Below are 23,985 nucleotides of genomic sequence, written 5' to 3' on the forward strand. Positions count from 1 at the left end.
ATGAAAATATGTTGAAATCGCTTTGCGTTCATCTATGAACCTACTCTAGACTACTCGTCTCCGTCGTCTTCATCGTCGGCGTCGCATCTTCTCCGGCAAGAGAACGGCGGCGAAGGCGGGTGGTGCCGAATGTCTCGTCAAAGACCTTCACAACCTCCCATATCGAAGTTACCATTTGCGGTGGCTCGGCTGTCGACGGCGCCTTCGAGATCCCTCCGGCGTCAATCTTCACTGTCGCCGCCCTGGGAATGATCGTCTCCGTCGTGCTCTACGAGAAGGCGCTCGTTTTAGATTACAAATATAAATATATATTAAATGATATAAAAGGTCAGTTTAGGAAGAATATTTCATTACACGGTGGAATGGTTAATTCATCCCAATTTATAAAGAATCAAATTAATGCAATGATTGTTATGCCATTATTTTCACATGGTGTAAATAACACCCCGAGAGCAAAAAAGAAGACCACCCGGTCATTTTTCACCCGGCCAAGACCACCCGGTCGGCCAAAAAAGAAGACCATCCGGCCATCTTCACCCGGTCAAGACCACCCGGTCATCTTCACCCGGCCAAGACCACCCGGTCATCTTCACCCGGCCAAGATCACCCGGTCATCTTCACCCGGCCAAGACCACCCGGTCATCTTCACTCGGCCAAAATCACCCGGTTGTCTTCACCCGGCCAAAATCACCCGGTTGTCTTCACCCGGCCAAGACCACCCGGTTGTCTTCACCCGGCCAAGACCACCCGACCATCTTCACTCGGCCAAAATCACCCGGTCATCTTCACTCGACCAAAATCACCCGGTTGTCTTCACTCGGTCAAGATCACCCGGTCATCTTCACTCGGCCAAGACCACCCGGCCGTCTTCACTCGGCCAAAACCACCCGGCCATCTCCACCACCTAATCAAGTACTTTTCACCAAACTCCTTGGTCCCTATAAATACCTCATTAATTCACAACACAAAGTAAGTTTTTCTCAACTTGCCAAAACTCTACAAAAATCACACCACCACTTTCTCTCTCTAGAAAACATAGAGACAAGTATAAATCGTTTACAAAAAACACAATACAACACGACTAATGTTGAGCGTCGGAGAACGCGCCGAGGGAAAACCCTCCGCGTCCCTCTAGATTCACGTTTCATTTGTGGTTAGGTGAAGGTGCAAGGATACGAAGACCCGGCGAAGAACGCTTGAAGATCCGAAGACCCGGACACTCGAAGAACGTAGAAGATCCGAAGACCCGGAGACTTGAAGACCCGAAAACCCGGACACTCGAAGACCCGAAGGTCCGAATAACATGAATACGACAAGAAGATGAGAACTTCACCAAACCCAACCTACGTGCGGTCATAGGGTCCGGCCCTAGATCGAACCACGGACGGTTCTTAGTGTAAACCCAAAAACGCGGTTAACATTTTGGCGCTAGAAGGAGGGGTTCCCGAGAACAACCACGGGCTCTCCACCAGCAAATTCACTTCCTCCGCGGAAACCAAGAAATTCACTGAAAACAAATGGCTAGCCACTTAGCCATCTCCGAGGGCGGTGCCCCTCCAATGGGAGGCGTTGCACTCAACACTCGGGCTCGAGCCCGCCAAGCTCAAGAGAACAACGCCAATCGAGACGAGGCTCACCCCGTGCCCGTTCGTGACGACCGAGACGCACGAATGGAGCGAATTGAGACAAGTCTCTTCCAACTTGCCGACATTGTTGGAAGGATTGGAGGCCGCGACACTGTCGTTGAAGACACCTTCAACGATCAAGACGAGCGAGATGCGCCGGAGTATATCCCATTGGGACTCGAGATGCAAGACTCGGACCAAGGTCCCAACAACGACCACAACCCTGAAGAAGAAGACCTCGAGCCCCGCCAAGAGGTTAGCGACGAAGCCCCTGACCCGAGTATTCGTGACATTAGGCGCATCGTCCTCACGGAGACGAGAGAGAATCGTGAACGTCACCAAAATCACGAGATGCATGAGGCTCGCCGAACGGCAGTTGATCCAAGGTCACGAAACCACCAAGCCACCTCGCGAAGCTTTCACTCCTTCTCCGGGTCAAGAACAAGACATTCGCGTCAATCCGCTTTCGATCGCATAAGCCACAGAGAAGACATGGCAGATAGCACCGACGCTCGGAGATTCACGCCACCAAGACGTGTCCACGACCCAAGGCCCGTGCCTCGCCATGACGAGGACCTAAGACAACGACTAAATGCTCGGTGGGAGATTCCACGAAATCTCCCCCCTCCCGAACCAACAAATCTTCGAGCGGGAACGACACCAATCCCGGCCAACCCGACTTCACTACACATTGCACCTCTCGACCAAGCGTCAAATGAGAGAGGACGCACGACAAGAATTGACCCCACAACGACTCCCCTCGACAACACGAACATGATGACCCTCTTCCAAGAGTTGAGGGACGAAGTGCGAGTTCTACGAGCTGCTCAAACCTTGACACCCGACATCCGCGGAATGATGGAGGACGTCACCTCACCTTTCACCGCGGAAATCCTGGCAGAGGAATTTGCGCGTGACTTTCGCCTCCCGATCATGTCAACCTATGACGGGAAGACCGATCCTCTTCCTCATATCCAGCATTACCAGATGTGGATGAAAGTGGGGAGACACTCGTCGGCAATCATGTGTCAGGCATTCTGCCTCACCCTGAGTGGCCCCGCCTATCAATGGTTTCTCAAACTGAGGCCTGGGGCCATCCAATCTTTTGAAGAGCTACAAAAAAGCTTCCTTGCTCGTTTCAGCGGCTCTAGAGAACGAAAGCTTGGAAAGAACCATCTCCGCACCATCAAGCAGAGAAGGAATGAGCCTCTGCGCGAATACCTCTCGCGATTTACTGAGGAATCAAACAAGGTCGATAGGTTTGAAGACAACGACGCTATTTCGGCGATCGTAGATGGACTCCAACTTGGAGGCTTCCTCGACTCTATGATCAAGAAGGAGCCGAGAACAATGACTGAACTCACTGCCCGAGCCGGAAAGTACATTACTCTTGAGGAGTTCGTTCATGGCCGGAGAGTTAACGACCACGGAAGCCGTAGGAGGGAAGAAGATGAATCTGAGGACCAACGAAGGAAGAAGGCGAGAACTGATGCCAATGGTCGCCACCCGACTGACCCAAGGCGTGGCCTAGTACACAAATTCCAAGAGCAGGTCAATTTCACTCCGCTAAACACGAGGCCTGAAAGAATCTTAGTACTAGCTCGTGAGAAATTCAGATCCCCCGAACCTTTGAGGATGGAGCCGAGTAAGAGAGACAGGTCAAAGTATTGCGAGTTCCACAAGGATCACGGACACTTAACCTCCGAGTGCTTCCATCTGAAGAGGCAAATTGAGGCCCTCATCCAACAAGGAGAACTGAAAGAGTTCGTCCTTGACATGATCAACAACGCCAGAGCCTCTACAAGCCAACAAATTGCGACCACCAATGAAGAAACACATGGCCGTAACAACCGAGCGCCGACTCCTCTCAACATAGTCAACTGAAGAGCCGTCTATCAAATTAGAGATCCGTGCCATATATGGATCCCATGGCCTAGATCACCTATTTTGAAATTTGAATTCGCAACCCCCACTGGGAAATGTTTTTATTTTTCTTTATGTCTTTACTTTTGTAAACCCTTAAGAGGGCCCGACTTTTGTAATTCGCATCGCGAACGCCTCTTTTGCAATGGAATAATATTTTTCCGCTCACACTGTTGCATTTGAATAATTTTCAAAACTTACGCATTCAGAGAAATAAAAGAGTTAAGAAATAATCAGCCTTACGAGGTCGCGTCTTACGAGACACAGCCCCACGGGGTCATCCTTACGAGGTCACGTCCCACGGGACCCAATCCTACGGGATCAAGCCTTACGAGGCCACGTCCCACGGGACCCAATCCTACGGGATCAAGCCTTACGAGGCCACGTCCCACGGGACCCAATCCTACGGGTCAAGGCCTTACGAGGCCACGTCCTACGGGACCCAATCCTACGGGATCAAGCCTTACGAGGCCACGTCCCACGGGACCCAATCCTACGAGATCAAGCCTTACGAGGCCACGTCCCACGGGACCCAATCCTACGGGATCAAGCCTTACGAGGCCACGTCCCACGGGACCCAATCCTACGGGATCAAGGCCTTACGAGGCCACGTCCCACGGGACCCAATCCTACGGGATCAAGCCTTACGAGGCCACGTCCCACGGGACTCAATCCTACGGGATCAAGCCTTACGAGGCCACGTCCCACGGGACTCAATCCTACGGGATCAAGCCTTACGAGGCCACGTCCCACGGGACTCAATCCTACGGGATCAAGCCTTACGAGGCCACGTCCCATGAGACCCAATCCCATGGGATTAGCCTTAGAGGCCACGTCCCACGAGACTTAATCCTACGGGATCAATCCCACAGGGTTAGCCTTATGAGTCCACGTCCCACGAGACTCAATCCTACGGGATTAGTCTTATCGTCCATGTCTCACGGGACTTAAATTTTGCAAAGTCACGTCCCATGAGACGTACCGCTACAAGATACGTATCTAATTCATAAGACCAAACAGTCCAAAAATATCAACGACGAAGCTCTCGGGGAATTCAAATTAAATTTCTCGCACGACAAGTCGCTCAAGAAACTGGGGGGTTAATGTTATGCCATTATTTTCACATGGTGTAAATAACACCCCGAGAGCAAAAAAGAAGACCACCCGGTCATTTTTCACCCGGCCAAGACCACCCGGTCGGCCAAAAAAGAAGACCATCCGGCCATCTTCACCCGGTCAAGACCACCCGGTCATCTTCACCCGGCCAAGACCACCCGGTCATCTTCACCCGGCCAAGACCACCCGGTCATCTTCACTCGGCCAAAATCACCCGGTTGTCTTCACCCGGCCAAAATCACCCGGTTGTCTTCACCCGGCCAAGACCACCCGGTTGTCTTCACCCGGCCAAGACCACCCGACCATCTTCACTCGGCCAAAATCACCCGGTCATCTTCACTCGACCAAAATCACCCGGTTGTCTTCACTCGGTCAAGATCACCCGGTCATCTTCACTCGGCCAAGACCACCCGGCCGTCTTCACTCGGCCAAAACCACCCGGCCATCTCCACCACCTAATCAAGTACTTTTCACCAAACTCCTTGGTCCCTATAAATACCTCATTCATTCACAACACAAGGTAAGTTTTTCTCAACTTGCCAAAACTCTACAAAAATCACACCACCACTTTCTCTCTCTAGAAAACATAGAGACAAGTATAAATCGTTTACAAAAAACACAATACAACACGACTAATGTTGAGCGTCGGAGAACGCGCCGAGGGAAAACCCTCCGCGTCCCTCTAGATTCACGTTTCATTTGTGGTTAGGTGAAGGTGCAAGGATACGAAGACCCGGCGAAGAACGCTTGAAGATCCGAAGACCCGGACACTCGAAGAACGTAGAAGATCCGAAGACCCGGAGACTTGAAGACCCGAAAACCCGGACACTCGAAGACCCGAAGGTCCGAATAACACGAATACGACAAGAAGATGAGAACTTCACCAAACCCAACCTACGTGCGGTCATAGGGTCCGGCCCTAGATCGAACCACGGACGGTTCTTAGTGTAAACCAAAAAACGCGGTTAACAATGATCATTCCGTATAATGATGATTACCTCATTTAAAAATGAAGCAAACAAAGGAATAATAAATTTAAGGAATCCATTCCATTCCATTCCCTTAAAAAGTCACCAACCAAACATACCCTTAACTCTGATTTTTTCATATTTACAATTGAGTTTGTACTTCTCACAATGAAGACTAAGAAGTCGATTAAAACCGTCAGTTTTAACATGTGCCCCAAAAGAATTATTGCCGCAAACTGAGCTGTAAATTGGTAATTACATTCTAGTACAAATTCTTTGAAGATTAAGAATCAGCTAGGTAATACGAAAAATCATGTTGTTTGCGGGGTGTTCTGTGGGAACTATTGAAAAGCAAATGCAAGTTAACTATAATGATATGCTATGAGTTGTACATCGATCCCTGCATCGATATCAAGCAAAAAACTACTGACCAAAAAATCTTTGCTATGCTGAATGTTAAGTTGATGCATAATGATCAAGCTCCTAAAACATCCAGACCAAAGGCTTGAAACTCAACTTAGGTGCTTGATTAGAAACACTAGAGGTGAGTCCATTGCTTGTTTTGCTGCTCCGGTTAATGTGTGTTCTAGTTTTAGCGCGGAAGTGACAGGCCTTGCTCGTAGGATTGAAAATTTGAGTACCCTTTGGAAGGACATCAATAATTGAAAGTGACCCCGTTACCTTTATTAATGCTTTAAACGGTTAAATTCAACCCTCCTTGGATCATTGATTGTCTCTTGCTTTATCTGGATGAGGCCTATAGAGATTCGTCATGTGTACTGGAAAATGAATATGTGTACAGATGTGGTACCGGAAAATAAACAGAAAAATGAAAATAACAGAAAAAATGCATAATTAATGAGTAGATTCTATTTTCCATAAAAAAAAAATGTGGGGAAAATAGAGCTCATCAAAAAATTATACATGTGAGAACTACGTTTATGTCTATATTCTCCTTTTCTCTTTTTTTTTCCTATCTCATTTTTCATTTTTCATGACTTTAAAATATAACATAAAATTTTGATTTTTCCTTTTATTTTCTTTTATATTTTCCTTTTTTCTCGTATTTTTTAGGAGCAAAAAAGAGGGGAAACTGAAAAAATAAACATAGTTTGATTCTAGATATAAATTTGGATAACTTTCATTTTCCACCTTTACTTTTTTTTTCTTTGAAGAAATTTTCCACCTTACTTTTGAATGGAGAAATACACTGGGAAATTTCCCAAATGTTTGAAAATTAAATTACTTGCACCTTCTGCGATGTTGTGTTGGTGACTTGCGTACATTTACTGGACCAAATTGGCTCATATCCCAAGAAAGGGAATATATATTTTGTATATGTATAGGCCCCATCCACCCAGTTGTCGCAACGCCATAATTTCCACGGCCAACAATGGATGGCACCTTATTCAAACTCATAATTTTAACAATGTAGAATAATGGTATGTATTCATTTGAAACCACCATTTGGTTATTTTTATACTTTTCATTTACTCACATTGAACTTTTGTTAATCCTCTTTTATCTCCTGCTAGTGTATATTTACTTTACGTTGATTAGTTTTTGGATCACAAAAGAAGGTATAAAACAAGATAGATTTAAAGCTTTACAGCATCGAAGCCTTTTTAGTACTCTCTTATCTCAAACCTGACCATAACGGTTTCCCACTGAGCGCATATATATATATATATATATATATATATATTCCATACCAACTTCTGCCCGGCGCTGCTATTTCATGGAAACATTTCATCAGTTATTTCTTCTGAATGCTTCATGATATATATATATATATATATATATATATATATATATATATATTTCACATTGCATGTGATTAAAGATTCCGAAGAATAAAGAAATAAAATATTCCCAAAATAAGCTACAGAAAGTCATTCGATGATGGAATACTAGCTAGTCATATTCATATTCTCAATGCTCAATACTCATAGCATATTTCCAAATAGAGCAGTTGAAAATTGATTTAAAACACATGAAAATTAACCTTTTCTCTCGCTCTTCTATAATATGTTTATTTTTTTGTACTGGAAAAACTTTTATGATTTACTTTATTCAAGAAAGTTTTCCATTGTATTTGTCACCGCATTCACACAGACAAAAGTTTTCTTTTCAGGCGGCTATAACTCTCTCCTTTTGATTCCAGTTTTGTACTTTATTTTTTTGTGGGAAGTTTTGTATTTTTTTCTTCGTGCTTTCTTGTATTTCTCGTTACTATTTTTATTTTATTTTTTTAGTCTAATGACTATTTTTAATTTTTTTTTTTAACCTAATGACTATTGTTTTACATACAGGGAAGAGGAAGTGGGTCCCACTCCCACGTGGACATTCCAACGAAGCCTTTTTTGTTTGATTTTTCCTCGCTCACTCACACAATCATAAAATCTCCGTGTCACTTTCTCTCTCAGCCACTGGTTTAGTTTGGTTTCTCATTCTCTGTCTTTCACAAACAAAACGAACAATTCACCACAACCGTTACACTCACGCTCCAATTTCTTCTTCTTCGTCAATTCAATCACTTACTCATTAAGAAATAATAAGAACACAAGTTACACAACACATCTCTCTCTCTCTCTACACACACACACACACATATATATATATATATATATATATATATATAGTATACGCGCTTTACACTTTTATATAGATCTGTACATGTCTTAATTACAGCATTTCTTCTATCAACTCTCTCTCGCACGGAAAAACCAAATCAAACATGGCTTTTATCTCAATCTTCTTCCTTATTCTCACACTCACAGCCTTTCACTTGGCAGGTCAGTATAAACCGACGAAACGACGTCATTTACTTCCCATTTTCAAACATTCCCTCACTTGACTCAATTTATTCTCCAAATATTGCAGACTCTCAATCTTTCATCGGAGTCAACTACGGTCAAGTCGCCGACAATCTCCCACCGCCCTCCTCCACGGCGTCGCTCCTCAAATCCACCACGATCTCCACAGTCCGCCTCTACGGCGCCGATCACGCCGTCATCTCCGCCCTCTCCGGCGCCGGAATCCGAATTTTCATCGGGGCCTCAAACGGCGAAATCCCGGCCCTGGCCTCCGATCCGAACGCCGCTGCGAGCTGGATCGCCTCCAATGTCGCTCCCTTCGCCGGCGGAGTCTCCCTCGTTTCCGTCGGAAACGAGGTCCTGACATTCGGCGACGACGCGCTGAAATCTCAGCTCCTACCGGCGATGCGGAATCTTCAGTCCGCCATCTCCGCCGCCGGATTGGGCGGGAAGGTCCGAGTCACGACGGTCCACGCCATGGCCGTGCTCGGGAGTTCGGATCCGCCGTCGTCGGGTCGGGTTAGATCCGATTTGGAGGGAACGATGGCCGGAGTGTTAGGGTTTCTGAGGGACAACAAATCGCCGTTCGCGATCAATCCGTACCCGTTTTTCGCGTACCAGAGCGATCCGAGACCCGAAACCCTAGCGTTTTGCTTGTTTCAGCCGAACTCGGGGCGAGTCGACTCAGGGAGTGGTATCAAGTACATGAACATGTTTGACGCCCAGGTTAGTCGGTTTTAATAATTTACAGTTTCCATGGAAGTTACTAATTCAGCTTTGTGTTTTTTCTTCTTTATTTTCTCATTAGTCCCTTTATTTTATTTTATTCTCAAAACATGACCCAGATTTACATGATGATTCTATATGTAAGCGACGGCGATGATAAAATAATGACTGTTAAATTACGATTTTCGCAGGAAAATAATATTTTAGCTCCGGATGAGCATCTTCTCAGAATATATAACTCTTTTCATTGATAAGCGTTACGTTCAGTAAAGATTAATAAATTCGATCATAGTAAATTCGTTTATAAAAATTATCAGTTCAATATAATTGAATAGACGGTCAAAACCGTGGGGGACTGAGAATTATTATTCTATCATACATACATAGATTCAGCGAAAAAATAAAAAATGAAACACAATAAATAAGGTTGACGTAGAAGTCAAGACGTCAAGTACTCGCAAGAGACTAGAAACTAGAAAGGTGTGGACTTTTATGTCACATACACACACACACGTAGTACATAGCTGGTTTAATTTTAATTTTTAGCCTGCTTACGTGTCAACCACATAATTTTATATATGAAATTGTACAGCATATTCTAGAGGAATTTTCGCACGTGGTCGCGCTCGTATTCTCTTGCTTTCGATGATAACCTTCAACCAACCCTTCAATTCATTCCCTTAATAATTTTTATATTTTTTTACTAGTTTTCTTTTTCTTTCTTACTTATTATAGGATTAGGTTTTAAGCTCCTTTTGTCATATAGATGAGAGGAGGATTAATTCATAGATGGAATTAGAAGTCCATACAAATATTCATATTATCATTGAAATTTGCTTGGTGCTTGGTGGGCATGGCAAACAAGTCTTTTCAATTCAAATATTGATATTATCATTGAATTGAAAATGAAAAGTAACGTGATATAGGTCTAAGAAATTGCTAAGGGACCACTTGTTTTGAATTAATTTTTAATTTATTTAAAATGTGAGTTAATTAGGTTGATGCGGTTCATTCGGCGGTGAGCGCAATGGGGTTCAAGGACGTGGAGTTAATGGTGGCGGAGACGGGATGGCCGTACAGAGGCGACGCCAACGAAGTGGGTCCCAGCGTGGAAAACGCCAAGGCCTATAACGGTAACTTGATAGCTCATCTGCGATCCTTGGTGGGCACGCCATTGATGCCCGGGAAATCCGTGGAGACTTACATCTTCGCTCTCTATGACGAGAACTTGAAGCCCGGCCCAGCTTCTGAGAGGGCCTTTGGGCTTTTCAAGCCCGATCTCACAATGACCTACGACGTCGGTCTCTCAACAAGTGCCACCCAGGTAAAGAGAGACACACTTACCCTTTTACTACAATATAATCTTTAATCGAGTCTACCCTCAACTTTGACATAATCACGCTTTACTTCAAGGTTATTATTTTTTCCAAAATTTCTAGTGTTTTTAAGAAGATTTTTATATGATTAAAATTGTTAGTTTTGGAAAAGAAAATATTAGTGTCATATTATTTTATTTATGGTTCATTAGAGAAATAGCTAACTTAAACGTTTGATATTACTAAATAGACAACGTTTGATAAATCTTAAGTAAATATCCATTTTCATGTATTTACGGACGTAAATCTTAGATAAATAACCACATCTATATATTAGGTCACGTCATTATTTACGGCTATTTAGTTAAGATTTATCAAACGTTGGCTATTTAGTAATGTCAAATATTGATTATTTAGTAATTTCAAACGTTTAACCCTATTTTCCTAATTTTATGTTTTATTTATGTTCCTTCTCTTGTAACTAAAGTGGTATCAACTATCAAATTGTAGAACACAGGTAAATTTGGAATTCTTTAAAAACAGATATTGAACATTCTTGTATTCCCTTAAAAAAAAAAAAAGAAAAAAAAAAGAAGAACAAAAGTGGCGGATCAAGTTGTTTTATCTCCTAAAAATATTATCCTTGTTGATAACACATTAAACTCCTTGTTAGTCATAGAGATAATTAGGTGGGGTTGGTGAAATGGGATATAGTCAGTGTGGTAGGTCCAAATACAATCATTCCAATCAAACGAATACATTTCCTTGTTCAATAACCATCATATTAATTGCTTATTTGAAATTTCCATATGATTATAATACGGCAATGTCATATTGTGGCAGTCACCATCGACGACAACGCCGGCGATGCCATCACCAACGCCGAGCTCGGGGCAGTGGTGCGTGCCAAAAGCGGGCGTGCCTGACTCGGAGCTACAGTCGAATTTGGACTACGCTTGCAGCCAAAACATCGACTGTGGGCCCATCCAGCCTGGCGGGCTCTGCTTCGAGCCCGCCACGCTGGCCTCGCACGCTTCCTATGCCATGAACATCTATTACCAAACTTTTGGCCACAGCCCTTGGAATTGTGAATTCGCTCAAACTGCCACGCTCACATCTACTAATCCCAGTAAGCTCTCTCCGCTTATCTTCTATGTTAGGAATTTAATTAGATAGAAAATTGAAAAAGAACATAAAATCATATGTTTGGTTTTTTTTTATTTTTTATTTTTTATACTTTTTTTGCACTTGTGAATTCTTTTTTGTTGGTAGCACAACTCCTTTTGCTATTTCTCAATAATTGGCTATATATATTGTCCTATCTTTTAGTTTTCACAATTTAATCTGCACATTAAATTGTCACTTTTTTTTTTCTTTCTTTTTCTTGTTAATTAATATTCTGATTTTCATTACACACTCTCCTTGTTGATTATAGGTTACGATGGTTGCGTTTACCCCGGTGGAAGCACTTAGCTAGACAAGGGGAAAAAAAAAAGAAGCTACTTTAATTCAGTATATACATAGAATATTTTCGACAGAAAACGAGCAATTTTATGCAATAAGTTCACCATTGTCTAGAGCTTACATTTTCCTGCTAGAATTAATTGTAAAATCTTCTTGTTTCTGTTTCGGGTTTCTACGTTGTGAGGACAAAAAGAAGATCAATTTGGTGATCTAGTTCATAATTAATTGGATTGATGGTTTACTTGAGGTCTCTCTTATTTATACAACTCAATGATGTGCTGGTAAATATTTGTTAGCTTTTTATTTATAATTTTTAAAATAAACTGGAAAAAAAAAGATTTTCCGTGGAGCTGGATGGTTAAAAAAAACAAGAAATAAGCCCCGTTTAATGAAAAAAAAAACTAAAATTTATTTTTAATGACTATATATATTAGTATGATAAAAATGTCATCAATCCGTTGTCGTCCAGCGGTTAGGATATCTGGCTTTCACCCAGGCGACCCGGGTTCGATTCCCGGCAACGGAATTTTTATTTTTTGTTACTCATATAAAGTGACACAATCATATTTATGGGTTTTGGACACAAATACCCATTTTTATAACCGGTGGACTCTTTATTTTACTTTTGCACTTGCTCGCTTAATCCACTAATTATTCCGAACTTGCTTACAAGCGATAATTAGGGTAAAATATATTTGACAACCTTTACTCGATAGTCTTTATCATTTTTCATTCCAAATACATTTTTAATATGCACTATTGGCTTCAATAGAAAACTATATTTTTCTAATTTTTAAGTACACGTTAATATCATATGGCATTTTTTTTAGGACAAACAAATCATTTTCTTAAGGAATGGATATTTGTATATATTTAGTTTATAATTTCAACATAATAACGAATAACGAAGATAACCTAAAATACATATTTTTGCCCTTCCTAAAAAAGCATAGTCTACCCTTTTCAATTTTTTAAGTGTAGATTGTAATAAGAATGTTAAGCGCACAACTATCAATGTGAATCATTATCAAATAGTTAATAGTTATCTACTAAACCTAAATAAGATTCAAAGATTGACCTAAACTCTTCCCGTTATATTTCTTCATACAAATAATTCCAAGTCCATATAAATAGACCCCCCAAACATAAACAAAGTAGAGGTGATTTTGAAATGGGACCCACTTCGGTACCGGTCACTATGTACCAAAACAAACAATTAAAACCCCACAATTATTAGTAATAATAGAAAGTAACTCATACTATTCTTTCTTATTCATTTTTACTCGCTAAAATCTTCTCTCTCTCTCTCTGGACTCAGACATTTGTGTTGCCGAAGAAGGAGACACTTTAGCAGTCTCACGCTTCCATTCTGCGAAAAATCCCATCTTTCTCTCTCTCACGCACTCACATACTCTCTCTGTGTTTGAAAACAGAATTTATTTATTGTTAATATAAAGACCGAGCCGAGAGCAAATGAGCCCTAAACTAACCTCTGAAAGAAGAGTCTGAGAAAGAGAGAGAGAGAGAGGAGAGAGAGAGAGAGAGAGGGATGAAATCCAATTTTCCAACTTGGGGCTCGATGAGACTCTGATCAATCACCAACAAAAGCTAAATGTCTGTGGCTGAGCTGAAAGACCGCCACGTGGCGGCCACCGAGACGGTCAACTCTCTGAGGGAGCGTTTGAGGCAGAGACGCCTCGCTTTGCTCGATACCGATGGTGCGATTCTCATTTCTCACCACTTCCACTTCTTTTTTTTCTTTCTTTCTTTGGAGTTTTGATCTTTTTTTCTTCTTCTAATTGTTATTCGATTTTATTGATCATCTCTCTGCTCTCTATTGATCTGATTGGGGATTGTGTGATTGATTGATTGCAGTGTCAGGGTATTCAAAGTCTCAGGGAAGAAGTGCGGTCCGGTTCGGACCCACGGATCTGGTCTGCTGTAGAACCTTGCAAGGCCATACAGGAAAGGTGAGAGAGAGAGAGAGAGAGAGAGAGATCATCTCTCTATACATATATACTTAACACAGACTCATAGTCAATAAAGGGTTTCAATTTTCGCTTTATCAAGTAGGGTTGATAAAATTAGTAAGAAGGATCAACAATGGGTTTGATAAGGTCTTGATCTTTGAGCATTTAACACTAGTGTATATGTATTGTATAATGGTTTTTTTTTTGTTGACATAATAATATTTATGGTGTGTTGTATGACACATATTAGTATTATTAATAATAATTGAATCAAATGATTACACCAAATCGGCCTACTATTCGAGAGAGATAGTCTAGTCCTGAAAATAACTAAACTAGTTAACTCGCTCAATTGTCTCATGAACCCTATTTAATTTAATATTTTTATTCAGGTGTATTCGCTTGATTGGACTTCAGAAAAGAATCGAATCGTGAGCGCGTCTCAGGACGGAAGGTTGATAGTTTGGAACGCGCTGACGAGCCAGAAAACGCATGCCATAAAGCTTCCGTGTGCGTGGGTGATGACCTGCGCGTTCTCGCCCACGGGCCAGTCTGTCGCCTGTGGCGGCCTCGACAGCGTTTGCTCTATCTTCAACCTCAACTCTCCGACCGACAAGGGAGGCGATATTCCGGTTGCGAAGATGCTCAGCGGCCACAAGGGCTACGTCTCGTCGTGTCAGTATGTCCCGGACGAGGACGCTCACTTGATCACCAGCTCCGGCGACCAGACGTGTGTCTTGTGGGATATTACTACGGGACTTAGAACTTCGGTCTTCGGGGGTGAATTTCAGTCTGGCCACACTGCTGATGTTTTGAGGTACAATTTTTTTTCCCCTCTACATTATAAGTAACTAAGCCACCAAAAATTGGAGATTTGTTAAATAGCCAACCTTTTGTAAATTTTAAGTGAATCGCCATTATGGTGTTGTGGCATTGTTTGGACGTTGGTTTGTTTGCAATTTTTAAAGTTCCAACTACTACTGTCTTTTTGGCTTTGTTAATAAAATCTCGTGGCTATTTACTTAAAATTTAACAAAGGTTGGAAAACTTGAGTTTCAACTGACTATATCTAGGCAGTTCAATCTATACTATGATTTATCATTCACGTACGTTTGGATGGAACGCAAATAGGATTTGTTTAGTTTTCCTTGGTTTCCTTTTTGGTACATACTTAAAATGTAGCTACAAGAATTGAATAGTCTGATTGCCTTAGATATCAACTCTAGCTATGAAACACTTCCATGCATTCAGCTTTTTTTTTAGAGAAGACGACAAGCTGTTTAGAATTTTGTCTTAGCTAAGCTACTAGAAGAAATAATGTCGTGTCTATTAATATGTCGGTTAGTTGAGCTCTCAACTAACATTATTATTGCGGGCTTTCCGGAGTGAATCCTTCGATTTTAAAAGCTTTTGCTGGAAAGTCTACATCATGTTGGTGGATTTCTCCCATGGCAAAGCTTTAACTGTCATGGTGTTTTCCCAATTAATACTTCATTTTTTTCGTTCCCGAACATGACTAATCTATGTGTATATCAGCGTCTCAATAAGTGGGTCCAATCCGAAGCTGTTTATATCTGGTTCATGCGATTCAACCGCTCGATTGTGGGACACCCGGGTGGCGAGCCGAGCGATGCGGACATTTCATGGGCACGAGGGAGATGTGAACTCTGTGAAGTTCTTCCCAGACGGCAATAGATTCGGAACCGGCTCGGATGACGGGTCTTGCAGGCTGTTTGACATAAGGACGGGGCATCAGCTTCAAGTGTACCATCAGCCCCACGGAAATAACGATGAAGTCCCACAAGTGACTTCCATTTCGTTCTCTGTCTCGGGACGACTCCTCTTTGCTGGGTATACCAACGGAGACTGTTACGTCTGGGATACTTTACTAGCCGAGGTATTTCACTCTTTTAACTTTTTATTCTCCATTGTCGCCATTTTCTAGGCTTAAGTTGATTTTTTTTTTCCGATGTGGGCCATCTATTTTTTTTCTTCTTCTTGGAGATCCTCAAAATGTTTTTGTTTACAAATATCTTGCGAGGATTTCTTAGAGATTGATTAATGTCAAATCTAAGTTTATTTTCTTCAATTTTGGGTTTTATTGTGGGGCAAGAAAACTCAAGCATAACAAAGTTTACAAACTATTAGGTTTGATTTGTATTTCTGTATCAGTTTTTTATCCTTCTTCGTTGTCTGAATAACCGAGGGAAGGAATTTAGATGCATAATTCACTGCCCTAGGTCTCTTTCTTATCTTAAATCTTTGCCCGTCGTTGTTTGATATGATTCTACATTTTCCGATTTTCAGAAGTGTATAATACTGGGATGTATGTCAACGAGTACAAATTTATGAGAAAAAAGGGGCTAATTTAGAGCTATTATCTTTGAAAATGTAGTGTTTTCTTAACGTTTCAAATAAAGTATCAATTATGAAGGTTTCAAGTGTGAATAAAGAAAGAAAGAAAAAGAAATTTGTGAAGTGAGGAGATATTCTAAGCCTGTGAATTTGGCAAACGATTCTCATTTCGGCTCTCGGCATTTGGTATTCCCAATTAATGGTCTACCTATCTATCAGCTTGTGTGAACTTAATAGCTTATGTGTTTACTTAATCACTGTGTCAGGTGGTACTGAACTTGGGATCTCTCCAAAATTCACACGAAGGCCGAATTAGCTGTTTGGGTTTATCTTCAGATGGCAGTGCATTGTGTACAGGAAGTTCGGATACAAATCTCAAGGTTTGTTCTGATTTCTGTGATTATATATAAATATATTTATGTCATACGAGAATAGAAAATAGCTTCGCTCGGGTTTCTCAAATACTATCTTGTGGTGATGATCGTCTGATTAAAGAAGATGCCAACCCTAGCTTAGAATTTTTTAAGTATTTTTTTTATGCTCTCAGTTGCTTCTTAATTATGATAATATGTATTTCATGAACTTTTGTAGATATGGGCTTTTGGAGGGCATAGGCGGGTACTTAACCATTGAGTGAGGAATGAAAGCATATCTGGAATTTAGTCTGAAGTTCATACTCTTTTTTCAAACCCATCGGTGTCTGGGGTTTGGGTGAGAAACTTAAATCTTGTGAATTAAATTGTGATGTGTTGCTTGTTCTGTAACACTTGTTTGAAGAAGTAAAACAATTTTCAATATGAGAAGAATATATATTGCTTGTGAGATTCTCTCTTTATTTTGTCCCTATTTTCACGTTGTCTATACTCACTTAGTCATATTAGTCAAATTATGATTCTATGATCCGTTGTAGCATATAGCTTTGCAGTGGGGTGATTCTATGACCCATTGTAGCATATAGCAAACTGTGACTCTGCAGTCTTTTTAGAGGTTTATACCTTTTCTCAGTTGTTTTTGTTGGAAAGAATCGAGCAGACAAATGTAAGTATTTAAAAGAAAGGAAGAGTTGGCTTTTATTGCGCATTTTTGTGTACCCTTCATGATGAAATGCTAAGGAAGAATTAAATAAAACGCTTTTTGTTTCATCAATAATTTTACCCCCACATCACTCGCTCGATTTTCTCCCTTTACTATCTGAGACGTTTTGTTATATTTCTGCTTATACGGAAGTGTAAATAAAAAACTTTAGGATTCTGACGTAAATGATCGTAGGACTAAAATAAAGGAGAAAAGAAGTGGATATTTGCAAACTAAAGAATCAAAATAGAAGGAACGAAATAAAAGTATGTATAACTCGAGCCAATTTGATTCAGTACAATTCGCTACTTTTATAGTGAACACCTCAAAAATTCAATGTTGCATATAAGATGAGAAATGTTTTGAATTTTTCTTATAAGAAAATAAAATGACAATGAGAAGTGCAAAAAAAATAAAATAAAAATAAAATGCCGTCCACCTTTGCAAACTTTCACTAACACATCGCAAAATCCTTGGAATTTTAAAAGCTATTTGTGTAAATTAAATTCCCTCTCTACATAATGGCATGTCCATTTCCCGGATAGCGTCCCCTCCTCTTCTCTATCTATCTTCATGGAGAAAATGAAAAGGCCTCGAATCTTACAAAACAATATCTCCATCGGGTTTTTTTTTTTAACCGCTGGCCACGATCTCGTGGATGGCGTCGCTGACGTTCTCATCATCCGATCTCACAGCCAGTTTCATTGCGACCTCTTTGGAACTGTCGATCCCGAACGATAATCTCACAAGCACCTTCACGTTCCCCAAGTACACGCCAGACATTATACACGTGTGTGACCTCGAGTTGTTGGGAACAACTTCTGAGCCCTGAAAGACGAGCAAGTGAAAACAAACAGCGTTTACCATTCCTTCTGAAACCAAAAGGACCAGATAGAGAATCCTTCAAAATGAGCTTACCTCACAGGGCTGCATTCCGAGAAGGTTAATAACGGCAGTGACAGCTTCAACAAGGCTGTCCCTTGGGCCAAGCCCATATTCATCGACCCGCTCGCAGTCGGGGTCCATGCTTTCCCAAGCGTTCCTGAAATTGGAGACCGGAACTTTCAAAATGTAATCTGCAGCGACGACCTCAAGATCCTCCAGTTGGTACTCGTCTTCCACACCATCATCATCGACGTCGCCTGTGCTCGGGTCAACCTGGGATACACATATATGAACTCCAAATAAATAAAAACCTCCAAATTTTTTTTTTTTAAAGAGGTGCGGAGCTCGAAAGTTTGGATATGCGAGACATTATCAAAGGAGAGGGGGAGGTGGATACCTCTTTAACAAAGAATCTCAACATGTTTGAAAATTTCCCAGCTGCAGAGACTCCTTCGGGCTTCTCAAATGCCACGAAAATTTGTCCAGGTGTATCATATGGAAGAGATTTGAGGGGCTTGGTTGCAACTTCGGTGAATTCTTCAGCATCTGAAGCGTCCACGATCACAGTGACCTGACAGAAGATCAAGACATAGTAAGAACATAGATTTTCGTCTAAGAGTTGGAAAGATGAGACTCTTGTTTAAGTTGATCTTACATTTTCCAGTAATTGCTCTGGGATGGTATTGTTGCAGTTGTACTGGAAGACAACATGATTATCAAAGATATGTTTAACCACATTGACGGAATATTCAGTTTCTGCCTCAGTAAGCTCCACAGGTGCCGAGGACTGATAAGAACAAAAAATAAGACACCAGGTAGCTCAATATCCGGGAAAACAAAAATGACCATGGACGTGAATATTCAATATTATTTTGGAACCAACCTTGAAAAGCTTCCCAAAGCCCGAGAACTCTGGAATAGAAGAGAGCAGTTTCTCATAAGCATCAACTGTGGATGGAGGTCCACTTGGAGCCGGGCCAGTTTGCTTTTTACCAGGAGCTTTCTTCTCTGCAAGAGGCTGAGACTTGACCTCCCTTGGCACCGAACTGATGTCAAAGGGCTCTTCTGAAGGCACCTGCAGTTGTGTTGATACATAATAAGAACACAAAATACTTCACCTGATGTCACAAAATGCTCAAGTTGATGTAGATAACTCACATAATTTTTCAAACTATTCTCCAGATTGTTCAGTGGGATGTCCAGAGAGCCGAAGAGGAATTCCTTAACATCTTTATCAGTTTCAACAACAGCCCCATCTCCTCCAAGTGTATTTAGATAGAGCGTGGCCCTATCACGAACCTTTAAGATAGACCAATAATCTCAATCATTCTAATGAATATGAATGAAATCTTATCAACAGATTATTGTGTTCAAATTATATTTTTATGATGAGAGAAGAGGTGAACCAAATAATCAAGAAAAAAATCAGAACGATAGCACTTGCACATGCATGGATTCCTGTTAATTCTAAATTAACTACTAGAATAGAATTCAATATCTTGAAAGTAACTAACCTCATCATCGCTATCATACACACATCGCCTAAGCAGAGTGAAAATTCGGGGCTGGCAAAGGAAAAATCAACATCCCGGCTTGTATCAGTTATGAAAATGATAAAAAGGACCAAGCATCTGAGAGAAAGAAAAGATTAATGATAGGGGGCTATACCTTCAAGGCATCAACCATAGCTCCAAACTTCGCCAATGTGCTCACAGCACTGGCTCGGACAGTTGCATTCTCAAGATGTACTCGGTTATAAATATACCGGATATATTTGCTTGGATCCGAGGTTTTGGGTCCTTCGATCCCCAAAAAGTGAAGTATCTACAGATGTTACATCAGAACCGTCCAAAAAGAGTTAGACATGATAACATCTAGGGCTAATAAATTAATTATGACTTATAAAATAGATAAAACACTACCTGAGTGGAAAGATACGTGAATTCACAATCTTCAATGAACTCGCACAGATGAAGCAACCCACTTTCTTTTGCATCAGGAATATCACTTATGAGGATAACAATTGAATCAACAATTGCCTTTTTATACTCGAACCCGCCTTCTTCTCTAAGAATGTTGCTTAGGAAGTTCATCCTGTGGCAAAAAGAAAGATAAATCCTCCAGAAAACAGAAATAAGCCCACCCAATTTTGGAGCATACAACGTCAGTAATTATTATATGATAAACCACTCCTACTAAAAAAAAAAAAAAAAAAAATTATATGATAAACCACTCACAAAGCTCTGTACTTCAGCGGAAACTTCAAACACAGTGATCTTATAGCTTCAACAACCACAATTTTAAACTCATCAGCGATATCAGACATGAAATTTGTTATCTGCTTCATCAAGCGATCAACACTTGATTCATTTCCAGTCTTCAGAAGCGTTGTAATTGCAAGGGTGGCGATGCTTCTGTTCGGATCAGATATCAAACTCTCCATATCAATATTGCAGTTTGTTACAGCCATTGGGTGTGTCATTGCCACCTGAAAATGGTTTATATTCGTAAGAAAATGCAGTTTGGAGAACATACAGCCATTCAAAACTTGGAAGCCGAGTTTATATTAGAAAAAGAAAAAAGAAAAGCCTAGTAAATCAAGATATATTATGCCATTTCAGCTCGCATAAAATAAAGATTCAAGCAAAGTGATTAAAGTATCTCTCATCAATTTCACTAGAATTTCTTTCACACTAGTTTGTTAATCAATATCAGACAAAAATTTATGTCATTGCCTTGGTAAATTTCGATACCTATTCTATTATTCCCATAAAGAAAGGGCACCATACCATGTATTAGTAATAATGAAAATGAAGGATGAGATGAGACGGAAAAAAAACCTTATTCAAAGTGCGTACAGCAGCAAATCTCAACACTGGCTTTGAAGAACTTAAAAAGAGCTGCAGAACTGTGATTGCTGGGGTCAATTCTCTGTTGGTCACCCCATTTAGCTCAGTGATTGCTTTGGCAGCTTCAAAAATCACCATTTCAGCTTTATGTCGCAGACAACTCTCAAGATAATCGAAAAATGGGCGATCGCCTGTTTGGGTGTTGCCAGAAGACTCTCTGATAACCTATATAAATATCCTTACGAAATTATGCACAGTAATAGTAACCTTCACTTGCAAATGAAAATGTCCGCCGAACTTGAACCTGACTAGTATAGCGAATCAACAAGCATTGGGCCAGAGGAGAGCGAACAGTTCCTCTTGTCAAGCTCGTAACAAGCTTGCTTACTGCTAATCGATCATTCTGCCGGATCTACAATTAAACAAGGGTTCTAGTGAATCTTCTGCATTTACATGCCCACCACCTTGGACTACATTACGTAAATAAATGATGGAAAAAATGATAGTGTTTCATATGGCAAAGGAACATAAAGGGGAAGTGGGAGATAGAGAAAGAGGAAAACTAAGATTTACAAGATCAGAGGATTTGTTTTAAGCCATTATTGTACTTGTCAAATTCCTACCACCCTAATACAAGCCAAACAAAAATCTGGGATACCTGGTGGAGCAAGCCTAGAGCATGGAACTGTACAAGAGCTGCTCTTGATTGAACAGCCTCTTGAACCTCATTACTCCACCTTTTCACAATTTCTGGGTTTGTCTGTCAAAGGAAACATACATTAGAGGAAGACATCAACAAGATATAGAAACAAAGCAACCTATAGGTGTACGATGAAAGTACCTGGAGCAAATGGATGCCACTCACTAGAGCGGCACTTGCAACCACTGGATTCTTATCAACAATGGCTTGTTTCAAATATCGTTCTATCTGGGTAAGAAGGGTTCCATCTGTGATCTGACACAGCACTCGAATGGCATTCGCCCGATACATGTCGGTTTTACTGTTCATATCCTTCATGAGGGAGCTGGTCACGATAATTACCTTGATTGGAAGCAAAATATGAAAAGTCAGTACAAACTTTTGCAGATATAACTATTCAAGAAATAAATTATGTTGATGTCATCACCTCATCTGCAGAGGGAGAGAGCTCCTTTATCATCAGATAAACCATTCTCCGCAATCCTAAATCTCTCGATTGGAAAAGTTTTGTGACAGCAAAGAAAACTTCTGTAGCTTCGACCTATTAATTATATTCGTAAACATGTCAGTAGCTGATCAGAACTCACAAGTGAACGTTTCCTAACATGAGATCTGAACAAAATGGAAAAGATAAAACATAAAAAAAAGCCAACCTTAGTAAAGGACTCTCCCTGGTTCAGCAGATACAAAAGCTTGGTAATGACCTGGATCGACATGAAAAGAGAACCCAGATCAGCTATGGGATAACACCTCATATACGTAGATAAAACATAAACATGCATTTTAGGCAATGCCGAATCATTAACCTGAGAGCACTTTCTTGGATCAAGCTGGGGATCATTAAAAACTCTAGCTTCCTGAAGCACAGCACCTTTCTCGATCCCCATAAACGGAGAGTAATCAGCTGTAAAACCATGAATTCACCAAATCAGGACTCGGAACTAAACCAATGCCTCTATTTTGCTGATCACTAATCAATCGAAAAAAGATTACTAAATGATCTTAACTCCTTAACCTAGCCCATTCGAAATTGAAGCTCCCATTTCGAATCAAAACGACGCCTCTCTATTCACAGTTAACTCGAAAGACATTCAAAACAAAGCCACGAGATCAAAATTATACGAAACGTAGCGAACTGAATCGAAACCTAAACAAAACTACATTGCAACGCTACTAATAGTGTTCGAGTACGATATTTCACTCAGATCAACCGAAACAAACACAAATCAGCCGGGGAAAAACCTAAAATTGCTTAAATATATCCATAAAGAACAAGATCTGAGCGTAAGATCGGATAAATCAAGCGAATTTGTAAACGGAAACGAAAATCACACCGGAATTGGGATTGAAAAAAAAAGACCCAGATCGGGCGAGAAAAATGAGAATGAGAGGACTTACCTTCATCGTCGCGGTCGTCGTCCTTCTTGACCAGAGGCTGAGCCATATCAGATGCTTCTAGATCTCGGAGAAATCCGAACGGAATTTAAGTGCTATTATCTCTCTCTCTATATATCTCTCCGAGTGAAATACAGAAGAAGAACCTGCTGAGAGCTTTGAGCGCACGCAGGCTAAAAGAAATGAGAGATCGGGTGGTGAGAAAACGGCTCTGATCTCCTGTGGCCGAGTATAGCCAAGCTAGTCAGTGACACCAATTAAATTAAAGATGTTGGATTTTCTAAAATACCCTTGACTTCTTTGTCAATTTTTTTTTTTTTTTGAGGGATTTTGTCAATTTCTTCTTTGGGCGGTTTAGTCTTCTTTTATAAATTTAACGCTATGGAGACTGTGTTGGTCTTGGTTGATCTGGTTCGCTAATCACCTATACAGATAACTATCAAAGAGCCGTTGTTCTTCTGAATACACTAGTTTAAAAAACGCGCGATGCGCGAGTCGGCAATATTTTTTTTTAAAGTGAAAAAGAAAAATAAGTAAAATAGAGTAAGTTGAATACTTTTAATTGTATTAAATATAATATATATTAAAAAAATTATACAAAATATATTGATAAGAGAAGGAGGAAAAAAAAGTAATATACATAAAAAAAATTATACAAAATATATTGATGAAAGATGAAAAAAAAAATGAAGGCTGGAAAATAAAAATTGAAGGCTGAAAGAAAAAGAAGGAAAAAAAAAAAAGGGCCACGTGTCACTGTCAGTCGGGGCCACGTGACGGCCTTAGGATGCATGTGGGGGAGG

General features: G+C 40.7%; 3 protein-coding genes and 1 non-coding gene across 4 annotated transcripts; 3 read left to right on the forward strand and 1 right to left on the reverse strand.

Annotated features, from left to right (window-relative positions):
* The first annotated feature begins 8,024 nt into the window (after positions 1-8,024).
* Positions 8,025-12,225, forward strand: LOC149387577 (O-Glycosyl hydrolases family 17 protein). The gene is made up of 5 exons (XM_089623033.1): positions 8,025-8,427; positions 8,516-9,174; positions 10,172-10,498; positions 11,334-11,619; positions 11,926-12,225. The coding sequence occupies exons 1-5, from the start codon at positions 8,370-8,372 to the stop codon at positions 11,961-11,963; spliced, it is 1,368 nt and encodes a 455-aa protein (XP_089479159.1). The 5' UTR covers positions 8,025-8,369; the 3' UTR covers positions 11,964-12,225.
* A 183-nt stretch (positions 12,226-12,408) lies between these two features.
* Positions 12,409-12,480, forward strand: TRNAE-UUC (transfer RNA glutamic acid (anticodon UUC)). Its single transcript has one exon. It is a non-coding gene; the product is annotated as a tRNA-Glu (tRNA).
* A 724-nt stretch (positions 12,481-13,204) lies between these two features.
* On the forward strand, positions 13,205-17,121 carry AGB1 (GTP binding protein beta 1). Its single transcript, XM_089623034.1, has 6 exons — positions 13,205-13,672; positions 13,830-13,924; positions 14,317-14,741; positions 15,461-15,821; positions 16,546-16,659; positions 16,871-17,121. Exons 1-6 carry the CDS (start codon positions 13,567-13,569, stop codon positions 16,910-16,912), a joined length of 1,143 nt encoding a protein of 380 aa, XP_089479160.1. The 5' UTR covers positions 13,205-13,566; the 3' UTR covers positions 16,913-17,121.
* Positions 17,122-17,600: 479 nt separating this feature from the next.
* On the reverse strand, positions 17,601-23,360 carry LOC149387580 (coatomer gamma-2 subunit, putative / gamma-2 coat protein, putative / gamma-2 COP). The gene is made up of 18 exons (XM_089623032.1): positions 23,186-23,360; positions 22,594-22,691; positions 22,441-22,491; positions 22,215-22,328; positions 21,929-22,129; positions 21,746-21,847; positions 21,392-21,499; positions 21,079-21,312; positions 20,476-20,726; positions 20,161-20,332; positions 19,907-20,062; positions 19,753-19,803; positions 19,397-19,537; positions 19,122-19,313; positions 18,894-19,025; positions 18,636-18,809; positions 18,272-18,511; positions 17,601-18,181 (listed from the first exon to the last, which is right to left on the reverse strand). The coding sequence occupies exons 1-18, from the start codon at positions 23,229-23,231 to the stop codon at positions 17,987-17,989; spliced, it is 2,658 nt and encodes an 885-aa protein (XP_089479158.1). The 5' UTR covers positions 23,232-23,360; the 3' UTR covers positions 17,601-17,986.
* Positions 23,361-23,985: the final 625 nt, after the last annotated feature.

This window comes from Urtica dioica, chromosome 8 (assembly GCF_054948205.1).
Source record: "Urtica dioica subsp. dioica isolate 48M chromosome 8, U.dioica_male_clone48M_v1_H2, whole genome shotgun sequence".
Lineage (NCBI taxonomy): Eukaryota > Viridiplantae > Streptophyta > Magnoliopsida > Rosales > Urticaceae > Urtica > Urtica dioica.

Bases quoted from the DNA above. Each gene is read 5' to 3' on its own strand.
- AGB1 (XM_089623034.1), top strand. From the start codon at position 13,567: ATGTCTGTGGCTGAGCTGAAAGACCGCCACGTGGCGGCCACCGAGACG. The intron at 13,673-13,829 runs GTGCGATTCTCA...GATTGATTGCAG, and splicing joins CGCTTTGCTCGATACCGATG to TGTCAGGGTATTCAAAGTCT. The intron at 16,660-16,870 runs GTTTGTTCTGAT...GAACTTTTGTAG, and splicing joins GTTCGGATACAAATCTCAAG to ATATGGGCTTTTGGAGGGCA.
- LOC149387580 (XM_089623032.1), bottom strand. From the start codon at position 23,231: ATGGCTCAGCCTCTGGTCAAGAAGGACGACGACCGCGACGATGAAG. The intron at 22,492-22,593 runs GTTAATGATTCG...ATGTCGATCCAG, and splicing joins ATCCAAGAAAGTGCTCTCAG to GTCATTACCAAGCTTTTGTA. The intron at 18,512-18,635 runs GTATCCACCTCC...TGTGTATCCCAG, and splicing joins TGAGATTCTTTGTTAAAGAG to GTTGACCCGAGCACAGGCGA.
- LOC149387577 (XM_089623033.1), top strand. From the start codon at position 8,370: ATGGCTTTTATCTCAATCTTCTTCCTTATTCTCACACTCACAGCCTTT. The intron at 9,175-10,171 runs GTTAGTCGGTTT...TGAGTTAATTAG, and splicing joins TGAACATGTTTGACGCCCAG to GTTGATGCGGTTCATTCGGC. The intron at 11,620-11,925 runs GTAAGCTCTCTC...TGTTGATTATAG, and splicing joins GCTCACATCTACTAATCCCA to GTTACGATGGTTGCGTTTAC.